The 21,907-nt window shown below is 47.5% G+C and overlaps 1 protein-coding gene across 2 annotated transcripts in view; it reads left to right on the forward strand.

The window, feature by feature from the left end:
* The window catches only part of LOC141165325 (chromaffin granule amine transporter-like), an 83,919-nt gene extending 75,502 nt beyond the window's left edge, over positions 1 to 8,417 (forward strand). For both annotated transcript variants that reach the window (XM_073650927.1, XM_073650926.1), the window contains one exon: positions 7,752 to 8,417. In XM_073650927.1, coding sequence (XP_073507028.1) covers positions 7,752 to 7,892 — 141 coding nt within the window. In that variant the 3' untranslated portion in view covers positions 7,893 to 8,417. The remainder of the gene's footprint in view (positions 1 to 7,751) is intronic.
* The last annotated feature ends 13,490 nt before the right edge of the window (positions 8,418 to 21,907 follow it).

A 21,907-nucleotide genomic window follows, 5' to 3' on the forward strand; every position in this document is an offset into this window, starting at 1 on the left:
CCCCCTCAGTGTCCTCACACAGCAGCAATGCCCCCTCAGTGTTCTCACACAGCAGCAATACCCCCTCAGTGTCCTCACACAGCAGCAATGCCCCCTCAGTGTCCTCACACAGCAGTGATGCCCCCTCAGTGTCCTCACACAGCAGTGATGCCCCCTCAGTGTCCTCACACAGCAGTGATGCCCCCTCAGTGTCTTCGCACAGCAGCAATACCCCCTCAGTGTCCTCACACAGCAGCAATGCTCCCTTAGTGTCCTCGCACAGCAGCAATGCCGTCTCGGTGTCCTCACACAGCAGCAATGCCGTCTCGGTGTCCTCACACAGCAGCAATGTCCCCTCAGTGTCCTCACACAGCAGCAATGCCCCCTCAGTGTCCTCACACAGCAGCAATGCCCCCTCAGTGTCCTCACACAGCAGCAATGCCCCCTCAGTGTCCTCACACAGCAGCAATGTCCCCTCAGTGTCTTCACACAGGAGCAATGCCCCCTTAGTGTCCTCACACAGCAGCAATGCCCCCTGAGTGTCCTCACAAAGCAGCAATGCCTCCTCAGTGTCCTCACACAGCAGCAATGCCCCCTCAGTGTCCTCACACAGCAGCAATGCCTCCTCAGTGTCCTCACACAGCAGCAATGCCCCTTCAGTGTCCTCACACAGCAGCAATGATACCTCAGTGTCCTCATACAGCAGCCATGTCCCCTCAGTGTCCTCACACAGCAGCAATGCCCCCTCAGTGTCCTCACACAGCAGCAATGCCCCCTCAGTGTCCTCACACAGCAGCAATGCCCCCTCAGTGTCCTCACACAGCAGCAATGCCCCCTCAGTGTCCTCACAAAGCAGCAAAGCCCCCTCATTGTCCTCACACAGCAGCAATGCCCCCTCAGTGTCCTCACACAGCAGCAATGCCCCCTCAGTGTCCTCACACAGCAGCAATGCCCCCTCAGTGTCCTCACACAGCAGCAATGCCCCCTCAGTGTCCTCACACAGCAGCAATGCCCCCTCAGTGTCCTCACAAAGCAGCCAAGCCCCCTCAGTGTCCTCACACAGCAGCAATGCCCCCTTAGTGTTCCCTCACAATAGTAATGCACTTTGTGTCCTCTCACATCAGCAATGATACCTCAGTGTTCTCTCACAGCAGTGATGCACCCTTAGCGTCACTCTACACAACAGTAATGTCTACTTAATCTCCTCATACATCAGTAATTCCCACTCGTGTTCTCTCTCTGCAGTAATGCCCTCTCAGTGTCCTCTGACAGTAGTAATTTCCCATCAGTGTCCTCTCACAGCTGTAATGCTCCCTCTGTGTCCTGTTACAACAATAATGCACTTTCAGTGTCATCTCACAGTAGTAATGTCCCCTCAGTGCCTTCTTACAGTAGTGTTGCCCCCTCAGTGTCCTCTGACAGTAGTAATTCCCTTTCATTATCCACATTATCGCAGTAGCAGTGCCCCACAGTATCTTCTAGAATAGTAATGCTCCTCGGTATCCTCTGAGTAGTGATGCCCCCTCAGTGTCCTCTCACAGCATTAATGCCCCCTCAGTGTTCTCTCACAGTCATTTTGCCCTCTTAGTATCACTCCTAACAGTATTGATACCTCCTCACTCCATACAGTCATGCCCTCTTACAGTGCCCCTCCGAAATACTGATGCCCTCTTAGTGCTCTTCTCAGTAATACTCCTTAGTGTCTCTTTTACAATGATGCTTTCTTAATGTCCCCTTACTTTATTGATGTCCCCTAATTGGCTCCCACACAGTAACGCCCCCTTAGTTCAAAATAGTAAGGCCCGGTGTCATTCCCATGCACAATAGTAATGCCCTCTGTGTGCCCCCTTCATATTATTAAGCCCCCTTCACAGTAAGGTTTCACATTAAGATTCCCCCACACACTAAAAAGGGGCACTAGTATAAACTCCCAAAGGAGAAACAGTGCCGCAAAAATAATAAAATGACTACTCAGTCCCGGAGCAGAGCTGATCATTTTGTAGGTTTCCTCTGGTTCATGCTCTCGGTAACTTGTTGCAGGCAGATGCATTAAGTGACATCAAAAGGAGGAGGAGATAGCAATTTAATATCGATGTGCCCACCTGTATATAATATGAAATATATTTTATTGAAAACTAAAAAATCAATACTCCATAAAAACAATGAAAGCACCCCTCCAGCATTTTTTTTGTTTCATTGCTGAAGTGGTGCTTCTAATCTAAGGTCCCTCACCCTGGTCTTATACTTATCTGCCAATGTCTTTACCTTCCATTGGCGCCACTCCAAACTCGCAGCGCCATTTTATGGCCTATGAGAATCAGAACGATGGTCTCATAGACTGGCATTGAAAAGTGACTCTGGCAAACACTGGAGCGATCTGACAGGTCACAAACTGCTGGAGACCGACGGGAGCGGCGGCAATAGAAGGTGAAGACGGTGGCGGGTAAGTGTCTAGGAGCAGGGAACTTAGATTAGAAGCACCACTCCAGCGCTGCAATAAAAAACACTGAAGTGGTGCTTTATAATCCAAAAAAGATCCACAACACTGACATTTCAGCATAAATATGCATGTACAAAATACACAAAAAAAATTGAATAAATCCCATACACAGATGACAATATGTTCAGGAATAAAACCTTAAATAAGTTGTCCACTACTTGGACAACTCCTTCTCATACCCCAAGCTTGGCCCCGTTAAAATAAAAAAGCTTATACTCACCTCCTATGCCTGCGCCATTACCGTGGTGTCAGCACTTGCGGTCCCGGGGCTCTGGTGCTGTTGTTGTAACACGTGACCTCATGGTGCTGTTGTTGTAACACGTGACCCCAGTACCAAATCAGCGCTGGCGTCATTGTCCCCGCTTCCTGTCGAACTGAACATGAAGAAGAAGTCAGAGATCAGCCGCAGCCCGGACTTCCTCTTCATATTCGATTTGTCCGAAGACAGAGACAGAAACGCAGTGCTGATTGGGCACAGGGGTCACGTGTCACAACAACCACATGGGAGCCCCAGGACCGCGAGTGCCGACACCGCGGGAACAGGAGCGGCGCCAGCACAGGAGGTGAGTATAAGCTTTTTTATTTTATTGGGGCCTAACATTTAGTTCATGAAGGGGTTGTCCAAATAGTACTGTACGAGTATATATATATATATATATATATATATATATATATAGTGAAATAAGTATTGATCATTTTTACACATTACTTAATTTATGGACGTCTATGGTGATTTCTTTGCTTGTGTGGATTAAATGGGTTGTTACCGACATCTGGTGAGAATTTCATGAAAATAGCACCTTTAGAAGTGTATTTACTTAGAAAATTGGTGGTGTGTTCAATACTTGTTTCACTCGCTGTATAGGGGGTTAATGATACAGTATTCAGTATATCAAACCCATAATATGGAATCTAAAGCAATCAAGAGGAACATCAGTGGAGAAACCCCATGTGCACAACTGGTCAAGCCAGCTCCAGCGATACACGTGGGGTTCCTTAACTGATGTTCCTCTGAGATTGCTTTGGATTCTATATTATGGGTTTGATATACTGAATACTATAGCTAATATATAGCACTAACATATATATAGCTCATAAAGAAAGAAATATGGTGTGTAAATAAATATATATATATATATATATATATATATATAATATAACGGGGGATGCGTGTCTCTGTCTGAAGCCTTTATAGACTGCGCATGCGTGATGTGCAGTCTGGCTCCAGACTGAATCACGCATCCAGCCGTTACAGGTAAGAGCAGTGTGTATGGCGCCGGAGTTCGCGGTATGCGTAGACACTGAACACATACCGCGATCTCCGGCGCCATACTTACATACTTACCTGACCGGGAGGAGCTTTACCGCGGCGCCTCTCTTCGCCGGAGACCGGGGCAGGAGTGATGCGTCGGATCGGCGCATGCGCATAGCGCTATCCGGCGCCATTTTACTGAAGACACATTTTCAGTGTGTCTTCAGCAAAACGGCGCCGGACAGCGCGGTGCTCCGGCGCCGCACTCCTCTCCCGTCCTCCGGCAGAACAGGGCGCAGCAGCGCTGGAGCACAGGGAAGAAAGGTGAGTATAAGTGTTTATTTTTTTGTATGTGTGTACAGCGTGAAAGGGATGAGGGGGCCACATATACCAGGATTGGAGGGTGAGGGGGCCACATATACCAGGATTGGGGGGTGAGGGGACCATGCATAAGAGGATTGGAGGGTGAGGGGTACCACACATACCAGGATTGGGGGGTGAGGGGTACCATACATACCAGGATTGGGGGGTTGAGGGGACCATGCATACCAGGATTGGGGGGTGAGGGGACCATGCATACCAGGATTGGGGGGTGAGGGGACCATGCATACCAGGATTGGGGGGTGAGGGGACCATGCATACCAGGATTGGGGGGTGAGGGGACCATGCATACCAGGATTGGGGAGTGAGGGGACCATGCATACCAGGATTGGGGGGTGAGGGGTGCCATACATACCAGGATTGGGGGGTGAGGGGTGCCATACATACCTAAATAGGGATGAGGGATACCATACATACCAGGATAGGAATGCGGGGCACCATGCATACCAGGATGAGGGGTACCATGCATACCGGGATAAGGATGAGGAGTGCCATGCATACCGGGATTGGGGGTGAGATGGGCGGCAAATTTAAACGCCGCTCTGCTGATTAATCACGCCAAGCCACCGCGACCAATCAGCGAGATGGGCGGCAAATTTAAACGCCGCTCTGCTGATTGGTCGTGGCCGGCCACCGCGACCAATCAGCGAGATGTCTGGCAAATTTAAACGCCGCTCTGCTGATTAATCGCGGCCGGCCACCGCGACCAATCAGCGAGATGGGCGGCAAATTTAAACGCCGCTGTGCTGATTGGTCGCCGACGATGGGCGCGACCAATCATCGATTTTGGCGCCACATTTAAATAGCGTCCGCGACCAATCAGTACAGCGGTGTTTAAATGTGGAGCCAAGATCGGTGATTGGTCGCGGCCGATATTTAAATTTGGCGCCCAAATCGGTGATTGGTCGCGGGCAGCGTCCGCGACCAATCAGCACAGTCACAGTAGTGTTTAACTTTTGCGGCAAGATCAGTGATTGGTCGCGGGCCAAGACCGCGACCAATCACCGATTTGTGCGGCACATTTAAATATCGGCCGCGACCAATTGGATGTCAGCGCCGCTCCCCGGTCCTCCCTTCACACCCTAGCCGCATGGATGTCAGCGGCGCTGCCTGTGCGGATAGTTCCGCTGCGAAAACCCGGGACATGAGCGGGTGCTCGCAGCAGAAGTATCCCGACCCGCAGCGCCGCTCCCCGGTCCTCCCTTCACACCCTAGCCGCTGATGTCCTCACAGTATCCGCATGGTGTTACAAAGGTCCGGACATTTGTGTTAAAAATCTCTGATTGGTCTCTGGCGCTGCCCGCGATCAATCACCGTATTGGCGCCAAATTTAAACACCGCTCTGCTGATTAGTCGCGGTCGCCGTCCGCGACCAATCAGCAATATTGGCGCAAAATTTAAACACCGCTCTGCTAATTGGTCGCGGTCGCCGTCCGCGACCAATCAGCAGTATTGGCGCCAAATTTAAACCCCGCTCTGCTGATTGGTCGCGGTTGCCGGCCGTGACCAATCAGCAGTATTGGCGCAAAATTTAAACCCCGCTCTGCTGATTGGTCGCGGTTGCCGGCCGACATCAATCAGAAGTATTGGCGCCAAATTTAAACACCGCTCTGCTGATTAGTCGCAGTCGCCGTCCACGACCAATCAGCAGTATTGGCGCCAAATTTAAACCCCGCTCTGCTGATTGGTCGCGGTTGCCGGCCATGACCAATCAGCAGTATTGGCGCCAAACTTAAACACCGCTCTGCTGATTGGTCGCGGCCGGCAATTGCGACCAATCAGCATTATTGGCGCCAAATTTAAACCCCGCTCTGCTGATTGGTCGCGACCGCTGGCCGCCAAATTGCCGGCCGCGACTAATCAGCATTATTGCCGCAAAATTTAAACACCGCTCTGCTGAATGGTCGCGGCCGTGACCAATCACCATTATTGCCGCAAAATTTAAACCCCGCTCCGCTGATTGGTCACATTCGCTGGCCGCGACCAATCAGCATTATTGGCACAAAATTTAAACCCCGCTCTGCTGATTAGTCGCGACCGCCGGCCGTGACCAATCAGCGATATAGTCGCCAAATTTCAACACCGCTTTGTTAATTGGTCGCAGTTGCCAGCCGCGACCAATCAGCGATTTTGGCGCCAAATTTAAACACCGCTCTGCTGATTGGTCGCGACCGCCGGCCGTGACCAATCTGCGATATAGGCGCCAAATTTAAACCCCACTCTGTTGATGGGTCGCGTTCGCTGGCCGTCACCAATCAGCATTTTTGGCGCCAAATTTAAACCCCACTCTGTTGATTAGTCGCGACCGCCGGCCGTGACTAATCTGCGATATAGGCGCCAAATTTTAACACCGCTTTGCTGATTGGTCGCGGTTGCCGGCCTCGAGCAATCAGCGATTTTGGCGCCAAATTTAAACACCGCTCTACTGATTTGTCGCGGTGGCCGGCTGCGACCAATCAGCGATATTGGCACCAAATTTAAACACCGCTATGCTGATTGATCGCGGTTACCAGTCGCAAATAATCTGCATTATTGGCGCCAAATTTAAACACCGCTCTGCTGATTGGTCCCGGCCGTGACCAATCACCATTATTGGCGCCAAATTTAAATAACGCTCTGCTGATTGGTCGTGACCGCCGGCCGCAACCAATCAGCATTATTGGCGCCAAATTTAAACCCCGCTCTGCTGATTAGTCGCGACCGCCGGCCGTGACCAATCTGCGATATAGCCGCCAAATTTTAACACCGCTTTGGTGATTGGTCACTTTTGCCGGCCGCGACCAATCAGCGATTTTGGCACCAAATTTAAACACCGCTCTGCTGATTGCGCCCTGTCGGCCGCATACATATTCTAGAATACCCGATGCATTAGAATCGGGCCACCATCTAGTATATATATATATATATATATATATACACATACATACACCATATTTCTTTATGAGCTATATATTGTGATTTATATGCCATAATTAATTTATGCATTTTTGTTATATACTCTGCCATATTTATATATAGGTATTCACATTTTATTAGCTTCAATGTTTGCACATCTTTCATATACTTAGGGCTTTACTTCTGAATATATTGCACCCATATCTGTGTATGGGATTGATTTCATTTTTTTGTATATTTAGTGTATGCATATTTATGCAGGAATTTCAGTGTTGTAGATCGTTTTTTGCGATTTGAATTGTTTTGTCAAGTATTGATGTTTTGGTTTTCAATAAAATATATTTCGTATTATATACAGGCGTGCACATCGATATTATATTGCTTTCTTCTTCTCCTTTTGGTCATTGTTGTACTGATGTAGCACCCTTATAATATATCTTCGGGCTGTGCAACCAGTGCTACTTATAGATGCACAAAGTGACATTGTCACGTGCCAAGCTGCCACCGTCAGTATGGTGGAACGAAGAGCTGTCGGCATTGTATACAACTCCTGAGATACAGGTGACACTTGGCCGGCCTGGTTGGTTGGAGGAACAGCGTCTGAATTTTGAGACTTTCCCCCTGGATATGAGAACACATTGGGCATGGGGTCCCATACCACTACCCATTAATACAGCTTTACTTTTCTGAGCTTCTTCTATGGCAAACTGTATTTGCGTAACGTATCCTATCTTTTGCTTCCAGGCTATCCTAACACAAGAATGCCCTATGCAAACCAAGACCTATTCGGCTCAGGACAATACCCCAGATCTTCCCCTCTCTGACCACAGTAGTGATGATGACATCAGCATCCCCCACAAGAGGACCAGGAGGATCCCTCGCTGACCCATGTTGTGCATAGGAACCTGTGGATTGTTACCGGTGCCCCGATGTATCAGATCCTTCATGAACTGCACCACATAACGTCTCCATAACTAAAGCTTTCATCACTGAAGCATCTTTATTTTTTTGGAAACCCTTGTAGTCACTACTGCCCAAGGAAACACGTCATGTAAAATGGCCACCATGTGTTATTGCCGCCCAAATGTTAGGGCTGGAGGTCTCTGCACTGGTTCAACCCCCTTTTCCGTTGTTGGGTTGTAGAAATCATGACCGTTTAGCCCTTTTTACTAACATCGCAGTCCTCATGGTGGTCTTCGTCAACTGGATGTCTCTGAATGAACCCTCTTCAGCAGCTCCGGGACTGCCTCTATGGTACAAATGCCCCCGCATCAGAAACGTGGCCAGTAATCCCCTTCCCTGTACCCATTTATGTGTCTGGTAATGCTTTGCAGATTCTCAACGTTCCTAGAAATAAAGTCACCTTGAGCTGGAACCATTTCTCCAGCCAAGAAGCACATTGATACTAAACCTCTAAAGGACTGACTCATTGAATAACATTTGTTCGAGTGCGGTTCCTTTTTTTTTTTTTTTTTTTACAGACAGGAGTGGGACCAAAAATATGGTCCTTACAGGGGTTTCCCATCTCACAAATCTATTTTCAGAACCAGAGGTCACTGCACCCCTTTCCCACCTAGTGAGATGACGTCTGGCTTCAAAATCCAGACCTTGAACAAATGGAAGGGTTTCATTTCCATTCACTTCTATGGCAACTACAGAAACAGAGGAGCTTGACTACCACTCAATTAAGTCTCTGCAGTGGCCAGATTGGCCTCACCAGGTGGAATAGTGTTGGAGGATCCCCATTTTTGGAGATAGGTGCAAGTCTCAGTGGTGGGATCTGCATCTATTAGATATTTATGGCACATCCTGTGGATATACCATAACTGTCCATGTTGAATACCCCTTTAAGGCCTCATGTCCATGAAAAAAGTGTAGAGCATCCAAAGGAATAGGAAATACACTGAGATACGTGACAGCCCATAGAGATCTCTCAGCTGTACGGCCCGTAGAGATCTCTCAGCTGTACGGCCCGTGGAGATCTCTCAGCTGTACGGCCCGTGGAGATCTCTCAGCTGTACGGCCCGTGAAGATCTCTCAGCTGTACGGCCCGTGGAGATCTCTCAGCTGTACGGCCCGTGGAAATCTCTCAGCTGTACGACCCGTGGAGATCTCTCAACTGTACGGCCCGTGGAGATCTCTCAGCTGTACGGCCCGTGGAGATCTCTCAGCTGTACGGCCCGTGGAGATCTCTCAGCTGTACGGCCCGTGGAGATCTCTCAGCTGTACGGCCCGTGGAGATCTCTCAGCTGTACGGCCCGTGGAGATCTCTCAGCTGTACGGCCCGTGGAGATCTCTCAGCTGTACGGCCCGTGGAGATCTCTCAGCTGTACGGCCCGTGGAAATCTCTCAGCTGTACGACCCGTGGAGATCTCTCAGCTGTACGGCCCGTGGAGATCTCTCAGCTGTACGGCCCGTGGAGATCTCTCAGCTGTACGGCCCGTGGAGATCTCTCAGCTGTACGGCCCGTGGAGATCTCTCAGCTGTACGGCCCGTGGAGATCTCTCAGCTGTACGGCCCCTGGAAATCTCTCAGCTGTACGACCCGTGGAGATCTCTCAGCTGTATGGCCTGTGGAGATCTCTCAGCTGTATGGCCAGTGGAGATCTCTCAGTTGTACGGCCCGTAGAGATCTCTTACGAGAGGTCCGTACAACTTGTAGGTTGTACAGAGCCATAATAAGGCCACATTTTAAAAAAATGTATATATCGGCTTCACAGTCCAGTTACCAATATGAACCCTTTGATCCACCATGTTACGGAAATCAAACACCACCTTTAAAAGTACTTTTTTTTGTATTATGTTTCTTAAGTTATTAAAACCACCTTATCCGGTCTGAAATGGGTTTTTTTTGTGGTTGTTGGTGACGAGGCTAACATTTTTTTTATGTGTGACGCCTCTACTCGAAAGCCCTTTTCTTTACCCTGAGAGATGGGGGACTCGGAGTCGGGTCCTGTGATGGAGAGATGGGGTGCAGCCGTGGCCCGGACCCGCTCCGTGCCCAGGGCTGTCACATTAAAAGAAGGATGGTGTGGGCTTATCCGGGTTGAGTGGCTGATTACGACTACGCCACCTGTGGCACCTGGTGAAGGCCACCAGCGCCGCTGCAATCCGCTGAGGCATGGTGTTACTGCAGCCGTCGTTGTTACTACTCCCCACAGGCGGAGCAGGGCCTCAGGGCAGAGAGACAGGATGGAGGGGGTAGTAGTCTAGGAGTCCTGGTGCTGCGTAGTGCGGTGTAGCGCAGAATAAGAGTCCGGAGGCCATAGGGGTGTACTTCCAAGGCTTTACTCACATAAGAGATGGCAGAAGGAAGGCGACTCCCTGCTCCACGCGGAGTTCTGCGGTAACCAGAGACGAAGGGGGTCCGACAACCTCCGAGTAAGTCCAGCGTTCAATCAGGACCCTGCACCAGAGTGTTCCTAAACTACAGACCGCTTGCTTTCCTGTCTGTGTGTGTGTAGATAGGCCGGGTCTCCCTCTAAACTCCTCTCAGAAAAAGGGCACGGATGGCAGCTCCGCTCCTTCCGATACCCGGTGGGATCCTCAGGGCCTACCGGGCTTCCCCGACCAGGACATGGAGTAGCAAGGTCGGGTGTCGGGGGCCGGTACCCCTCTTGCAGCCGGACTCCCTCTGAGTATATCAGGTGGTGAGGACAGGTGGCATACACCGCTCCGTCTGCATCCTCCCTGGGATCCATTTGCCATGGAGCTAAACTCCTAAGCTCTGGGCCTTCTTGATCCTGGTCCTTGACCGGGTTGAGACATCCCTTGTCTACAACCTGCCCCTCGACCCAATGCCAAGGTACGAGGGCTGTGTCTCCATCCGCTGCAGGTCCACACAGGATCCACGTTCAGGGTGGGAGATCACAGTAATTGACAGACCAAAGACACTCAACCAAAAATGGCTTTGTATTAAATATGAAATTTAAAGTGTCACTAAAATGTGAGTCCTCCACCCTCGCCCACTAAATGGTTCCCCTAACTGTTGGTTCCCCAGTCTCCTTGTAACCAGGAGGGCAGCACCTAGTGCATTCTAGCCCCCTCTGGTGGAGAAATGTGGTGTTGGATATGGAGGTGGAGTCCTGACCATCGCACTGTTCTTACCTCAGAGGAGGAACACTACACTCCATTAGAGAAGTGCAGCATCCCTGTGGCGGTCGAACCCTCAGGGGCGCCACATATGCATTATGGTGAAATATTGTATGCTAAAAAACTGCTGTGTGCGCCCTGTGTCACATTTTTTATGTGTTTAAGGCCTCATTCATATGTCCGATTTTCATGTACGAGTGCGATCCGAGTTTTTCACGGATAGCACGCGTACATGTGATAGTCTAGGTTTGTGATTTTTCAGAAAATTGCGGCGATGTCCATTTTTGATCCGATGGTCGGTTCAAAATCGGCAATGTAAGTTCATTGCTCCTTGAAAAAATTGGACGGAACTCGGATGACATCAAAGTGTGATCCCAGTCGCTCCATCTGTACGCTTCTTTTAAAGGGCATGTAAAAAAACGACGGCAGCAGAAATGTGGCAGAGAAAGAGTTACTGCCCTCGGCTGTTTACTTTCCTTTGGATTTGGACCTGACAATAGGAGAACAAATATTAGATTTAGGGCGGTGTGACAGATGGATTGCTGGCAGGCAGCTGTTCACTGTCTGGTATGGCAATACATCACCTGCTGGAGCTCTATGCGACCTCGGCAGGGAAGGGTTAATGAGTGACGCTACCGGTCACTTGGTGGAGAGGAAGTAGTGATACCGTACACATCCGATTATAGTGGGACCGGCCAGCAATCTAATGTGTATGGGGACCTCCTGTCTTCCTCTGCAATTATTGGGAGAGAGAAGGACTGGACATATGGATTTCAACATGCCTGATCCCACTTGTTGTCAGAGGAGATAAGCGGCGTACTCCCCTCTCCCCATACATAACACATCAACACTTGGCCATAGTTGACTCCTATCTAGTGTGCATGGCCATTCGTGTACCCATGAGGGTCACTATCACACACATAAAGGCTACAAGTCTGTCTGAATGGTCACATAAAGTACTTGTCAAGTTTTAAAACTGATGCAACGGGAAAAAAAATCACCCATTAATAATTTTATATGGGGGAACACAAAGGTTTGAATAGTCCATCGTACACTGTCTTAAAGGGAACCTGACAGCTGGTACATGCTGCCCGATCCACGGGCCGTGGCAGTATGATCTCAGCCATATATGCTCCTGCATTTCATAAAAACATATTGTAAAGCCACCAGGGACCGAGCCGCATGGGAGACTAGTCAGACAGGCGGGTCCACAGCGGCTACTCCGCCCACTGCTGATGACTGGCAGGGCTCTACCTATACACGCACATTGGGAGAGACCGTCAGTCATTGAAAGCGGGTGAGGAGAAGCCACCAGTGAGCCGCCTGTCCAACTAGTCTCCAGAGCGGCTCGGCCCCCCACGTTTTTTAAAACGTTATTTTTCTTAAATGCCGCAACGTTTCAAAGTCAGGCATATATCGTCGAGATCATACAGCCAGTGCCTGATATATGCTTCCCACGGATCGGGCAGCATGTATCAGCTGTCAGATTCACTTTATAGGGGCTCTCCACTTTCGACAAGAGGTTTCCTACCCTAGAAGCTGATCACAAAGTTTCCCTTAGCTGCTAAATTTTCCTACAGCACCTCCATAGGAGAAATAAGGTATTACACAGTGTCCATTCAAATCAGTGAGCAATATGTGTGTTGCAGAAGGAGTCCATCAGAGCGAGAGATGCTCTGTGTAACCTCTCACCACTTAAGCCAAAAGATGAGGATCCTGAATAAAGGCCATTAACTCAGAACTGCCTGATAAGATACAATGCAGGGGAGATATCCTTTTTTAGGATGCAGTCAGACGGCCATATAACACAGACGACGATCGCATGGCAATTCTCGGACTGGCCGGCGGCTCTCCTCTGTGTAACCTCTCACATCTTAAGCCAAAAGATGAGGATCCTGAATAAAGACCTCCTCCATTAACTCAGAATTACCTAATAAGATACAATGCAGGGAAGATATCCTTTTTTCTGCAGCAAAGAGCCTGTAAGCACTGTACTCCTTGCTTAGGAAACTGGCTACCTTGATAAGACTGCAGTGGCAACTAAGAACAGTAAACTATAAAGTCAAAAATCTATCTATTCTGGAGAATGGACAGGATATTTAAAAAGAATATTGCAAAGTTCCTTATTTTTAAAAACACTGCTAATTTACTCATTTAAGAAGATGAGATGACCCCTTTAAGTCTTGACATGGAGCTATAGCCCCATTAATTATTTTCCTACAACCACATGTCAATGTTTTTTGCATGTATTTTTATTACTTTGGAATTACAGTACATACAACTTTTTGACCACATTTACTCACTTTTTGGATGCACGTGAACAAGAACCAGCAATTTTCCCCCTATATATCACCTATTCCAAACTTATGGATCGGTGGGTGTCTCACTGCTGAGACCTCAAATGATCCCAAAAATGGCGGTCTGAAATGTCCAGTCAGAATGGAGAGATGGCAGCCAAATAGTGAATGAAAGGACAATGGTGTGAATGTACAGCCACCATACCGTTCCAACCGGGATTTTCAGACCCCCTTTCCCAGGATCGGTGGCGGTGTACAATAATCCGCAAGTTATCAACAATCCATAGGATAATTGATAACTTTTGTTATGAATCACCCTTCAAGAGCTTCAGATACCAACCAAAGTAGGGTAGGTGAGTGCAGAGGGTTCTCCTTCCCTAACGATGCTGCAAATTTAAGATAAACTATAAGAGAAAACTCCCAATGGTCACTGTAGAGTGAGGATGTGAGCATGGTGACGACACTCTGAGGATGGTGCCTACAGGAACATGGAGAGGAAGATATTGCGCTGCAGACGTCCGCTGGCACTTTTCACAACATATAATGTCTTCCCAGACAAGTAGGTAAATGAAACTTGGATATTCAAGTATCTCGTCTCATGGCTTCAAATCTAAAAAATAGATGACATTTCATAACTTCAGAAATAATCCAACATTCCTGAACAGTTTAGGGACCTCCAGAAATGTCATTATCCAGGGGCTGGGCTGATCCTTACAGTGTGCACTGTGTTACGGATCCGGGTGGTGGAACCTCTGTGTTGCGGTGCAAGGAGGGACTAGAGGGGCGTAACTAGGTATCAACTCGGACCGACCAAGGTCGTCCGGTGGCTCAATCGACTCCGTCACCAGGGAGGGACTGAGCTTCCAGGTAAGCAGGCGGGCAAAGCCCATAGACAGACTGGGGGACTCGACTGTAGACAGACTGTCGGGCTGGAGAGTAGACAAGCTGGCGGACTGAACTTGTAGTCAGGCTGGTGGGCAGGACTTGTAGTCAGGCTAGCAGTGGGACCTGAGGGCTGAAGCAGAGTATAACACACAAAGCTACAACCTTGCACGGGCACCTCCATTTTGGAGGAGGTGCCTTTTAAATGAGAGGTCCTCCGGCCATTGGCCGGGGATTCCTTAGGACGGCGCGCGCGGCCCCTTTAAGAGGGAGGGAGCTTGTTCGCACGCCCTAAGCACAGTGCCCGGGGAGCTGCGCGTGCCGGCAGCAACAGAGGCAGGAGTGCTGGAGAACGCCGGGCAGGGAGCGCGGCGGTGAGTGGGACGGCGTCTCTGCCTGTCAGGGGGCAGAGACGCCGATACTACACACTGATAGTGCGCTCTCTTGCCGGCTCGCCATTTTTAATTAGAGTTTGCGAGGGAGCGCACTGTCACTGTGCACTGAGAGGAATACCACACAGGAATAAGAGACCTGGTACTGAGCATACGTCGGAATTGATAACCAATCATCGATCAGTAGAGCAAGGACTTTCCCAGACCCCGAAATGGACATCACTGATGACTGCTTAATTTTAGGGTGGGACAGAGGCTGTGGCAATGACTGATGATGTTTTGAGTATCCCAGCCTGCACCGGAGGTTCTCTAACAAAGCGTCATCAGAACGGAAGTTGGTAAAAAAAAATTAAAATAAAGCAGTTAGAGAGAGTAGGGCTCACATGGAATAACAATATCACAGGACACAAGGTGCCGACATATCTGGAATGGCTCTGATACAGCAGTATAAAGTGAATTATTTTACATTTGTTAATATAGCTGTCCTAGTAGTGGGCAACCCCTTTAAGATGTCCCAATACTTCACCAGAATTACCCTCATCTCTCTACACCTGAAATTATAATTTGCAATAAAACTCACCTTTGTTTTCTCCTGTTGACCAATAGCAGCTCCCACTGTTCTGGGAAGACTTTCCAAAAATTTTTGGAGGTGGGAAATCTATTCATCCAGAAGAGCATTTGTGAGGTCAGACACTGGTGTTGGAGGAGAGGTCGGGCTCACAATCCGTGTTCTAGTTCATCCCAAAGGTGTTGGATGGGGATGAGGTCCGGACTGTGTGTGGTCGGTCAGGTTCTTCCACCAAATACCCCCAAACCAGGTCTGTATGGATCTTGTGCACTGGGCACAATCATGGGGAACAGAAAAGAGCCTTCTCCAAGCTGTTCCAGCAAAGTAGGAAACTACAATTGTCCAATGTAGCATTAAGGTTTACCTTCACAGGAACTAAGTGGCCTCGGCTGATTCCTGAAATACATCCTGTGAGGAGCTGCCCACTTACTAAAGACTATGATACTTTTCCAGCAACAGACTACTATTTTTGTGAATATTATTAGTGTGTATTATTAGTGATTTACTTGTTATGTTTTATATAGTTCTGCTTACTTGTCAGTATGTAAGATTCACTTGTAAAATGTCCAGCATCCCACTAATCTGTATCTCAGGAGTATCTAACCATTGTTTCAACAGCCAATAATCTCATTATGTGTGTGTGGATTGAGACACAGTGGAGCCGTCACCACAAGGGGTCTTACCTGCAGTCTCAGATGAAGGCTTCTAGAATATTCTTCAGTGAACAGTGAATAAGTTTAATGGGGAGGGTGTAATCACTTCTGACCTGGGAGGGGACTGATCCCAGTGGGAGAAAGGACAGACATGTTTTAGTCAGAGTTGTGTGGAAGGATTGAAGGAAGAGGATGGAGACCGTGGACTTGGAAGGATGGATTGATAAACATGTTACCATTATGGATTATGTCGTTTGGATTTACACTTTCTTAAAAGGACGGCTGCTACTGGATACCTGGGCTTTCATCGTTTTATCTGCCGTCTAGAGGATCATGGACTGTGGCTACAGACTATACTGGCTGGAGATACGAAATCTGTGGGCCAACCAAAAGTTGGGAGACAGTGAGTATGGCCTTATACAAAGCCAGTGGAACTACTGAACCCAGATTGGGAACTGGAGGACTGAGAGAACTGTATTTTGGCCATTTACCTGGAATTGCTTTATTACTATGGCTGTGATCAATAAAATATTGTTGTATCGTTAACCTGCCTAGGTGATTACTTACAACCCATAACCTCAGATCTTTACACATCCCATAGCATTATCCCTCCTCCACCAAACTGTACAGCGGGCACCATGCAATCAGGGGTAACGTTCCATAGCATTCACCAAACCCAGACTCATCAATCAGACCCCAGAGAGAGAAGTGTGATCCGTCACTGCAAGGAAACACGTCTCCTCCAGGGTCAAGTGGTGGCGGCTTTACACCGCTCCATCCGATGCCCGGCATTGTGCTTGGTGATGTAAGGCAGCATGCAGCTGCTCGGCCATGAAGCTCCCGCCGAGGGCGCAGTGTTTGTGCTGTTAATACCAGAGGAGGTCTGGACTTATGGAGTCAGCAGATGGTTGGTGACTTTTCTGCCCTCTGCTCCTCAGCACTCGGCCCCCCGCTCTGTAACTTTACAGGGTCTCAACTTCGTGGCTGAGTTGCTGCGGTTCCTTCCACTTCTCATTAATATCACTCACAGGTGATGGGGGAAGATTTAGGAGGAAGAAATGTCATGAAAGGACTTGTTACCCCGGTGGCTCCTATTACAGGACCGCGCTGGCATCAGTGATCTCTGCACCACCGGCCATTCTGCCACATTAGTAAAGGCAAATACAATGGCGTAACTAGAGTCTGACAGGCCCCAGCTCAAGATTTGAACCGGGGTCCCCCCATCCTGAATAAATATTATATATATGCCCTCCATCCTGGTATATATGATGCCCAGGAGCGTACATAGAAGTCATAGGGCCCTATAGCATAATTATAATGCACTCCCCATAGTCCCCCATAAAGTATAATGCATGGCCCATTGTCATCCATGTAGTATAATGCAGCTCAGTCATCCATGTAGTATAATGCACAGCCCACAGTTATCCATGTAGTATAATGCACAGCCCACAGTCATCCATGTAGTATAATGCACAGCCCATAGTCATCCATGTAGTATAATGCACAGCCCACAGTCATCCATGTAGTATAATGCACAGCCCACAGTCATCCATGCAGTATAATGCACAGCCCTCAGTCATCCATGTAGTATAATGCACAGCCCACAGTCATCCATGTAGTATAATGCACAGCCCAGTCATTCATGTAGTAGAATGCACAGCCCACAGTCATCCATGTAGTATAATGCACAGCCCATAGTCATCTATGTAGTATAATGCACAGCCCACAGTCATCCATGTAGTATAATGCACAGCCCATAGTCATCCATGTAGTATAATGCACAGCCCATAGTCATCTATGTAGTATAATGCACAGCCCACAGTCATCCATGTAGTATAATGCACAGCCCACAGTCATTCATGTAGTAGAATGCACAGCCCACAGTCATCCATGTAGTATAATGCACAGTCCACAGTCATTCATGTAGTAGAATGCACAGCCCAGTCATCCATGTAGTATAATGCACAGCCCACAGTCATCCATGTAGTATAATGCACATCCCATAGTCATCCATGTAGTATAATGCACAGCCCATAGTCATCCATGTAGTATAATGCACAGCCCAGTCATCCATGTAGTATAATGCACCTCATAGTCATCCATGTAGTAGAATGCACAGCCCACAGTCATCCATGTAGTATAATGCACAGCCCATAGTCATCCATGTAGTATAGTGCATCTCATAGTCATCCATGTAGTATAATGCACAGCCCACAGTCATTCATGTAGTAGAATGCACAGCCCACAGTCATCCATGTAGTATAATGCACAGTCCACAGTCATTCATGTAGTAGAATGCACAGCCCAGTCATCCATGTAGTATAATGCACAGCCCATAGTCATCTATGTAGTATAATGCACAGCCCACAGTCATCCATGTAGTATAATGCACAGCCCACAGTCATCCATGTAGTATAATGCACAGCCCACAGTCATCCATGTAGTATAATGCACAGCCCATAGTCATCCATGTAGTATGATGTACAGCCCATAGTCATCCATGTAGTATGATGTAGAGCCCACAGTCATCCATGTAGTATAATGCACAGCCCATAGTCATCCATGTAGTATGATGTACAGCCCACAGTCATCCATGTAGTATAATGCACAGCCAACAGTCATCCATGTAGTATAATGCACAGCCCATAGTCATCCATGTAGTATAATGCACAGCCCATAGTCATCCATGTAGTATGATGTACAGCCCACAGTCATCCATGTAGTATAATGCACAGCCAACAGTCATCCATGTAGTATAATGCACAGCCTATAGTCATCTATGTAGTATAATGCACAGCCCATAGTCATCTATGTAGTATAATGCACAGCCCACAGTCATCCATGTAGTATAATGCACAGCCCATAGTCATCCATGTAGTATAATGCACAGCCAACAGTCATCCATGTAGTATAATGCACAGCCCACAGTCATCCATGTAGTATAATGCACAGCCCACAGTCATCCATGTAGTATAATGCACAGCCCATAGTCATCCATGTAGTATAATGCACAGCCCACAGTCATCCATGTAGTATAATGCACAGCCCACAGTCATCCATGTAGTATAATGCACAGCCCACAGTCATCCATGTAGTATAATGCACAGCCCACAGTCATCCATGTAGTATAATGCACAGCCCATAGTCATCCATGTAGTATAATGCACAGCCCAGTCATTCATGTAGTAGAATGCACAGCCCACAGTCATCCATGTAGTATAATGCACAGCCCATAGTCATCTATGTAGTATAATGCACAGCCCACAGTCATCCATGTAGTATAATGCACAGCCCATAGTCATCCATGTAGTATAATGCACAGCCAACAGTCATCCATGTAGTATAATGCACAGCCCACAGTCATTCATGTAGTAGAATGCACAGCCCACAGTCATCCATGTAGTATAATGCACAGTCCACAGTCATTCATGTAGTAGAATGCACAGCCCACAGTCATCCATGTAGTATAATGCACAGTCCACAGTCATTCATGTAGTAGAATGCACAGCCCAGTCATCCATGTAGTATAATGCACAGCCAACAGTCATCCATGTAGTATAATGCACAGCCCACAGTCATTCATGTAGTAGAATGCACAGCCCACAGTCATCCATGTAGTATAATGCACAGCCCACAGTCATTCATGTAGTAGAATGCACAGCCCAGTCATCCATGTAGTATAATGCACAGTCCACAGTCATTCATGTAGTAGAATGCACAGCCCAGTCATCCATGTAGTATAATGCACAGCCCATAGTCATCTATGTAGTATAATGCACAGCCCACAGTCATCCATGTAGTATAATGCACAGCCCACAGTCATTCATGTAGGAGAATGCACAGCCCACAGTCATCCATGTAGTATAATGCACAGTCCACAGTCATTCATGTAGTAGAATGCACAGCCCACAGTCATCCATGTAGTATAATGCACAGCCCACAGTCATTCATGTAGGAGAATGCACAGCCCACAGTCATCCATGTAGTATAATGCACAGTCCACAGTCATCCATGTAGTAGAATGCACAGCCCACAGTCATCCATGTAGTATAATGCACAGCCCATAGTCATCCATGTAGTATAATGCACAGCCCACAGTCATTCATGTAGTAGAATGCACAGCCCACAGTCATCCATGTAGTATAATGCACAGCCCACAGTCATCCATGTAGTAGAATGCACAGCCCATAGTCATCCATGTAGTATAATGCACAGCCCACAGTCATCCATGTAGTATAATGCACAGCCCAGTCATCCATGTAGTATAATGCACAGCCCACAGTCATTCATGTAGTAGAATGCACAGCCCACAGTCATCCATGTAGTATAATGCACAGCCCACAGTCATTCATGTAGTAGAATGCACAGCCCACAGTCATCCATGTAGTATAATGCACAGTCCACAGTCATTCATGTAGTAGAATGCACAGCCCAGTCATCCATGTAGTAGAATGCACAGCCCACAGTCATCCATGTAGTATAATGCACAGCCCATAGTCATCCATGTAGTATAATGCACAGCCCACAGTCATCTATGTAGTATAATGCACAGCCCACAGTCATCTATGTAGTATAATGCACAGCCCACAGTCATCCATGTAGTATAATGCACAGCCCAGTCATTCATGTAGTAGAATGCACAGCCCACAGTCATCCATGTAGTATAATGCACAGCCCACAGTCATTCATGTAGTAGAATGCACAGCCCAGTCATCCATGTAGTATAATGCACAGCCCATAGTCATCCATATAGTATAATGCACAGCCCATAGTCATCCATGTAGTATAATGCACAACCCATAGTCATCTATGTAGTATAATGCACAGCCAATAGTCATCCATATAGTATAATGCACAGCCCACAGTCATCCATGTAGTATAATGCACAGCCCACAGTCATCCATGTAGTATAATGCACAGCCTATAGTCATCTATGTAGTATAATGCACAGCCCATAGTCATCTATGTAGTATAATGCACAGCCTATAGTCATCTATGTAGTATAATGCACAGCCCATAGTCATCTATGTAGTAGAATGCACAGCCCACAGTCATCCATGTAGTATAATGCACAGCCTATAGTCATCTATGTAGTATAATGCACAGCCCATAGTCATCTATGTAGTATAATGCACAGCCCATAGTCATCTATGTAGTATAATGCACAGCCTATAGTCATCCATATAGTATAATGCACAGCCCACAGTCATTCATGTAGTAGAATGCACAGCCCATAGTCATCTATGTAGTATAATGCACAGCCCATAGTCATCTATGTAGTATAATGCACAGCCCACAGTCATCCATGTAGTAGAATGCACAGCCTATAGTCATCTATGTAGTATAATGCACAGCCCATAGTCATCTATGTAGTATAATGCACAGCCCATAGTCATCTATGTAGTATAATGCACAGCCCACAGTCATCCATGTAGTAGAATGCACAGCCTATAGTCATCTATGTAGTATAATGCACAGCCCATAGTCATCTATGTAGTATAATGCACAGCCCATAGTCATCCATATAGTATAATGCACAGCCCATAGTCATCCATACAGTATAATGCACAGTCCATAGTATAAAGGATGAAGTTTCTACCTAAAATTCACACTGTTGTGGGGTAAATCAGAGTCTGGCATATACACATCTAGGGCGGATTCACACTTGAAGCACTTTACACCAAGAAAGTTTTCTATCTCAAAGCTTCATGGATTCCATGGTCCTTTGTAGCTTATTATTCATCTTTTTGTCTAGTTTTTGCTGTTTTTTAGCCTATTAAGTTCTACCAAATTTTGTCTATTTTTTTTCTTATGTCAACCATTGTGGGCATGACTTTTGGTTTCAGATGTTTGTGGCCGATTCATCAATCGCGATTGTTCTCCAGTCCCCCAAGGAGTGACTTTTTTATTTTTTATGTGTGTCTCTTTATTTTTTTGGGGAAGATTCAGTGGCTTGGTTCGCTCCACATGAGGGAGGTGATGGACGAGTGGTCAGAGATCCCAGCCGATTAACCAAT

The sequence above is a fragment of the Phyllobates terribilis genome, unplaced genomic scaffold, assembly GCF_046119375.1.
Source record: "Phyllobates terribilis strain yellow unplaced genomic scaffold, ASM4611937v1 Scaffold_11__3_contigs__length_659146591, whole genome shotgun sequence".
Lineage (NCBI taxonomy): Eukaryota > Metazoa > Chordata > Amphibia > Anura > Dendrobatidae > Phyllobates > Phyllobates terribilis.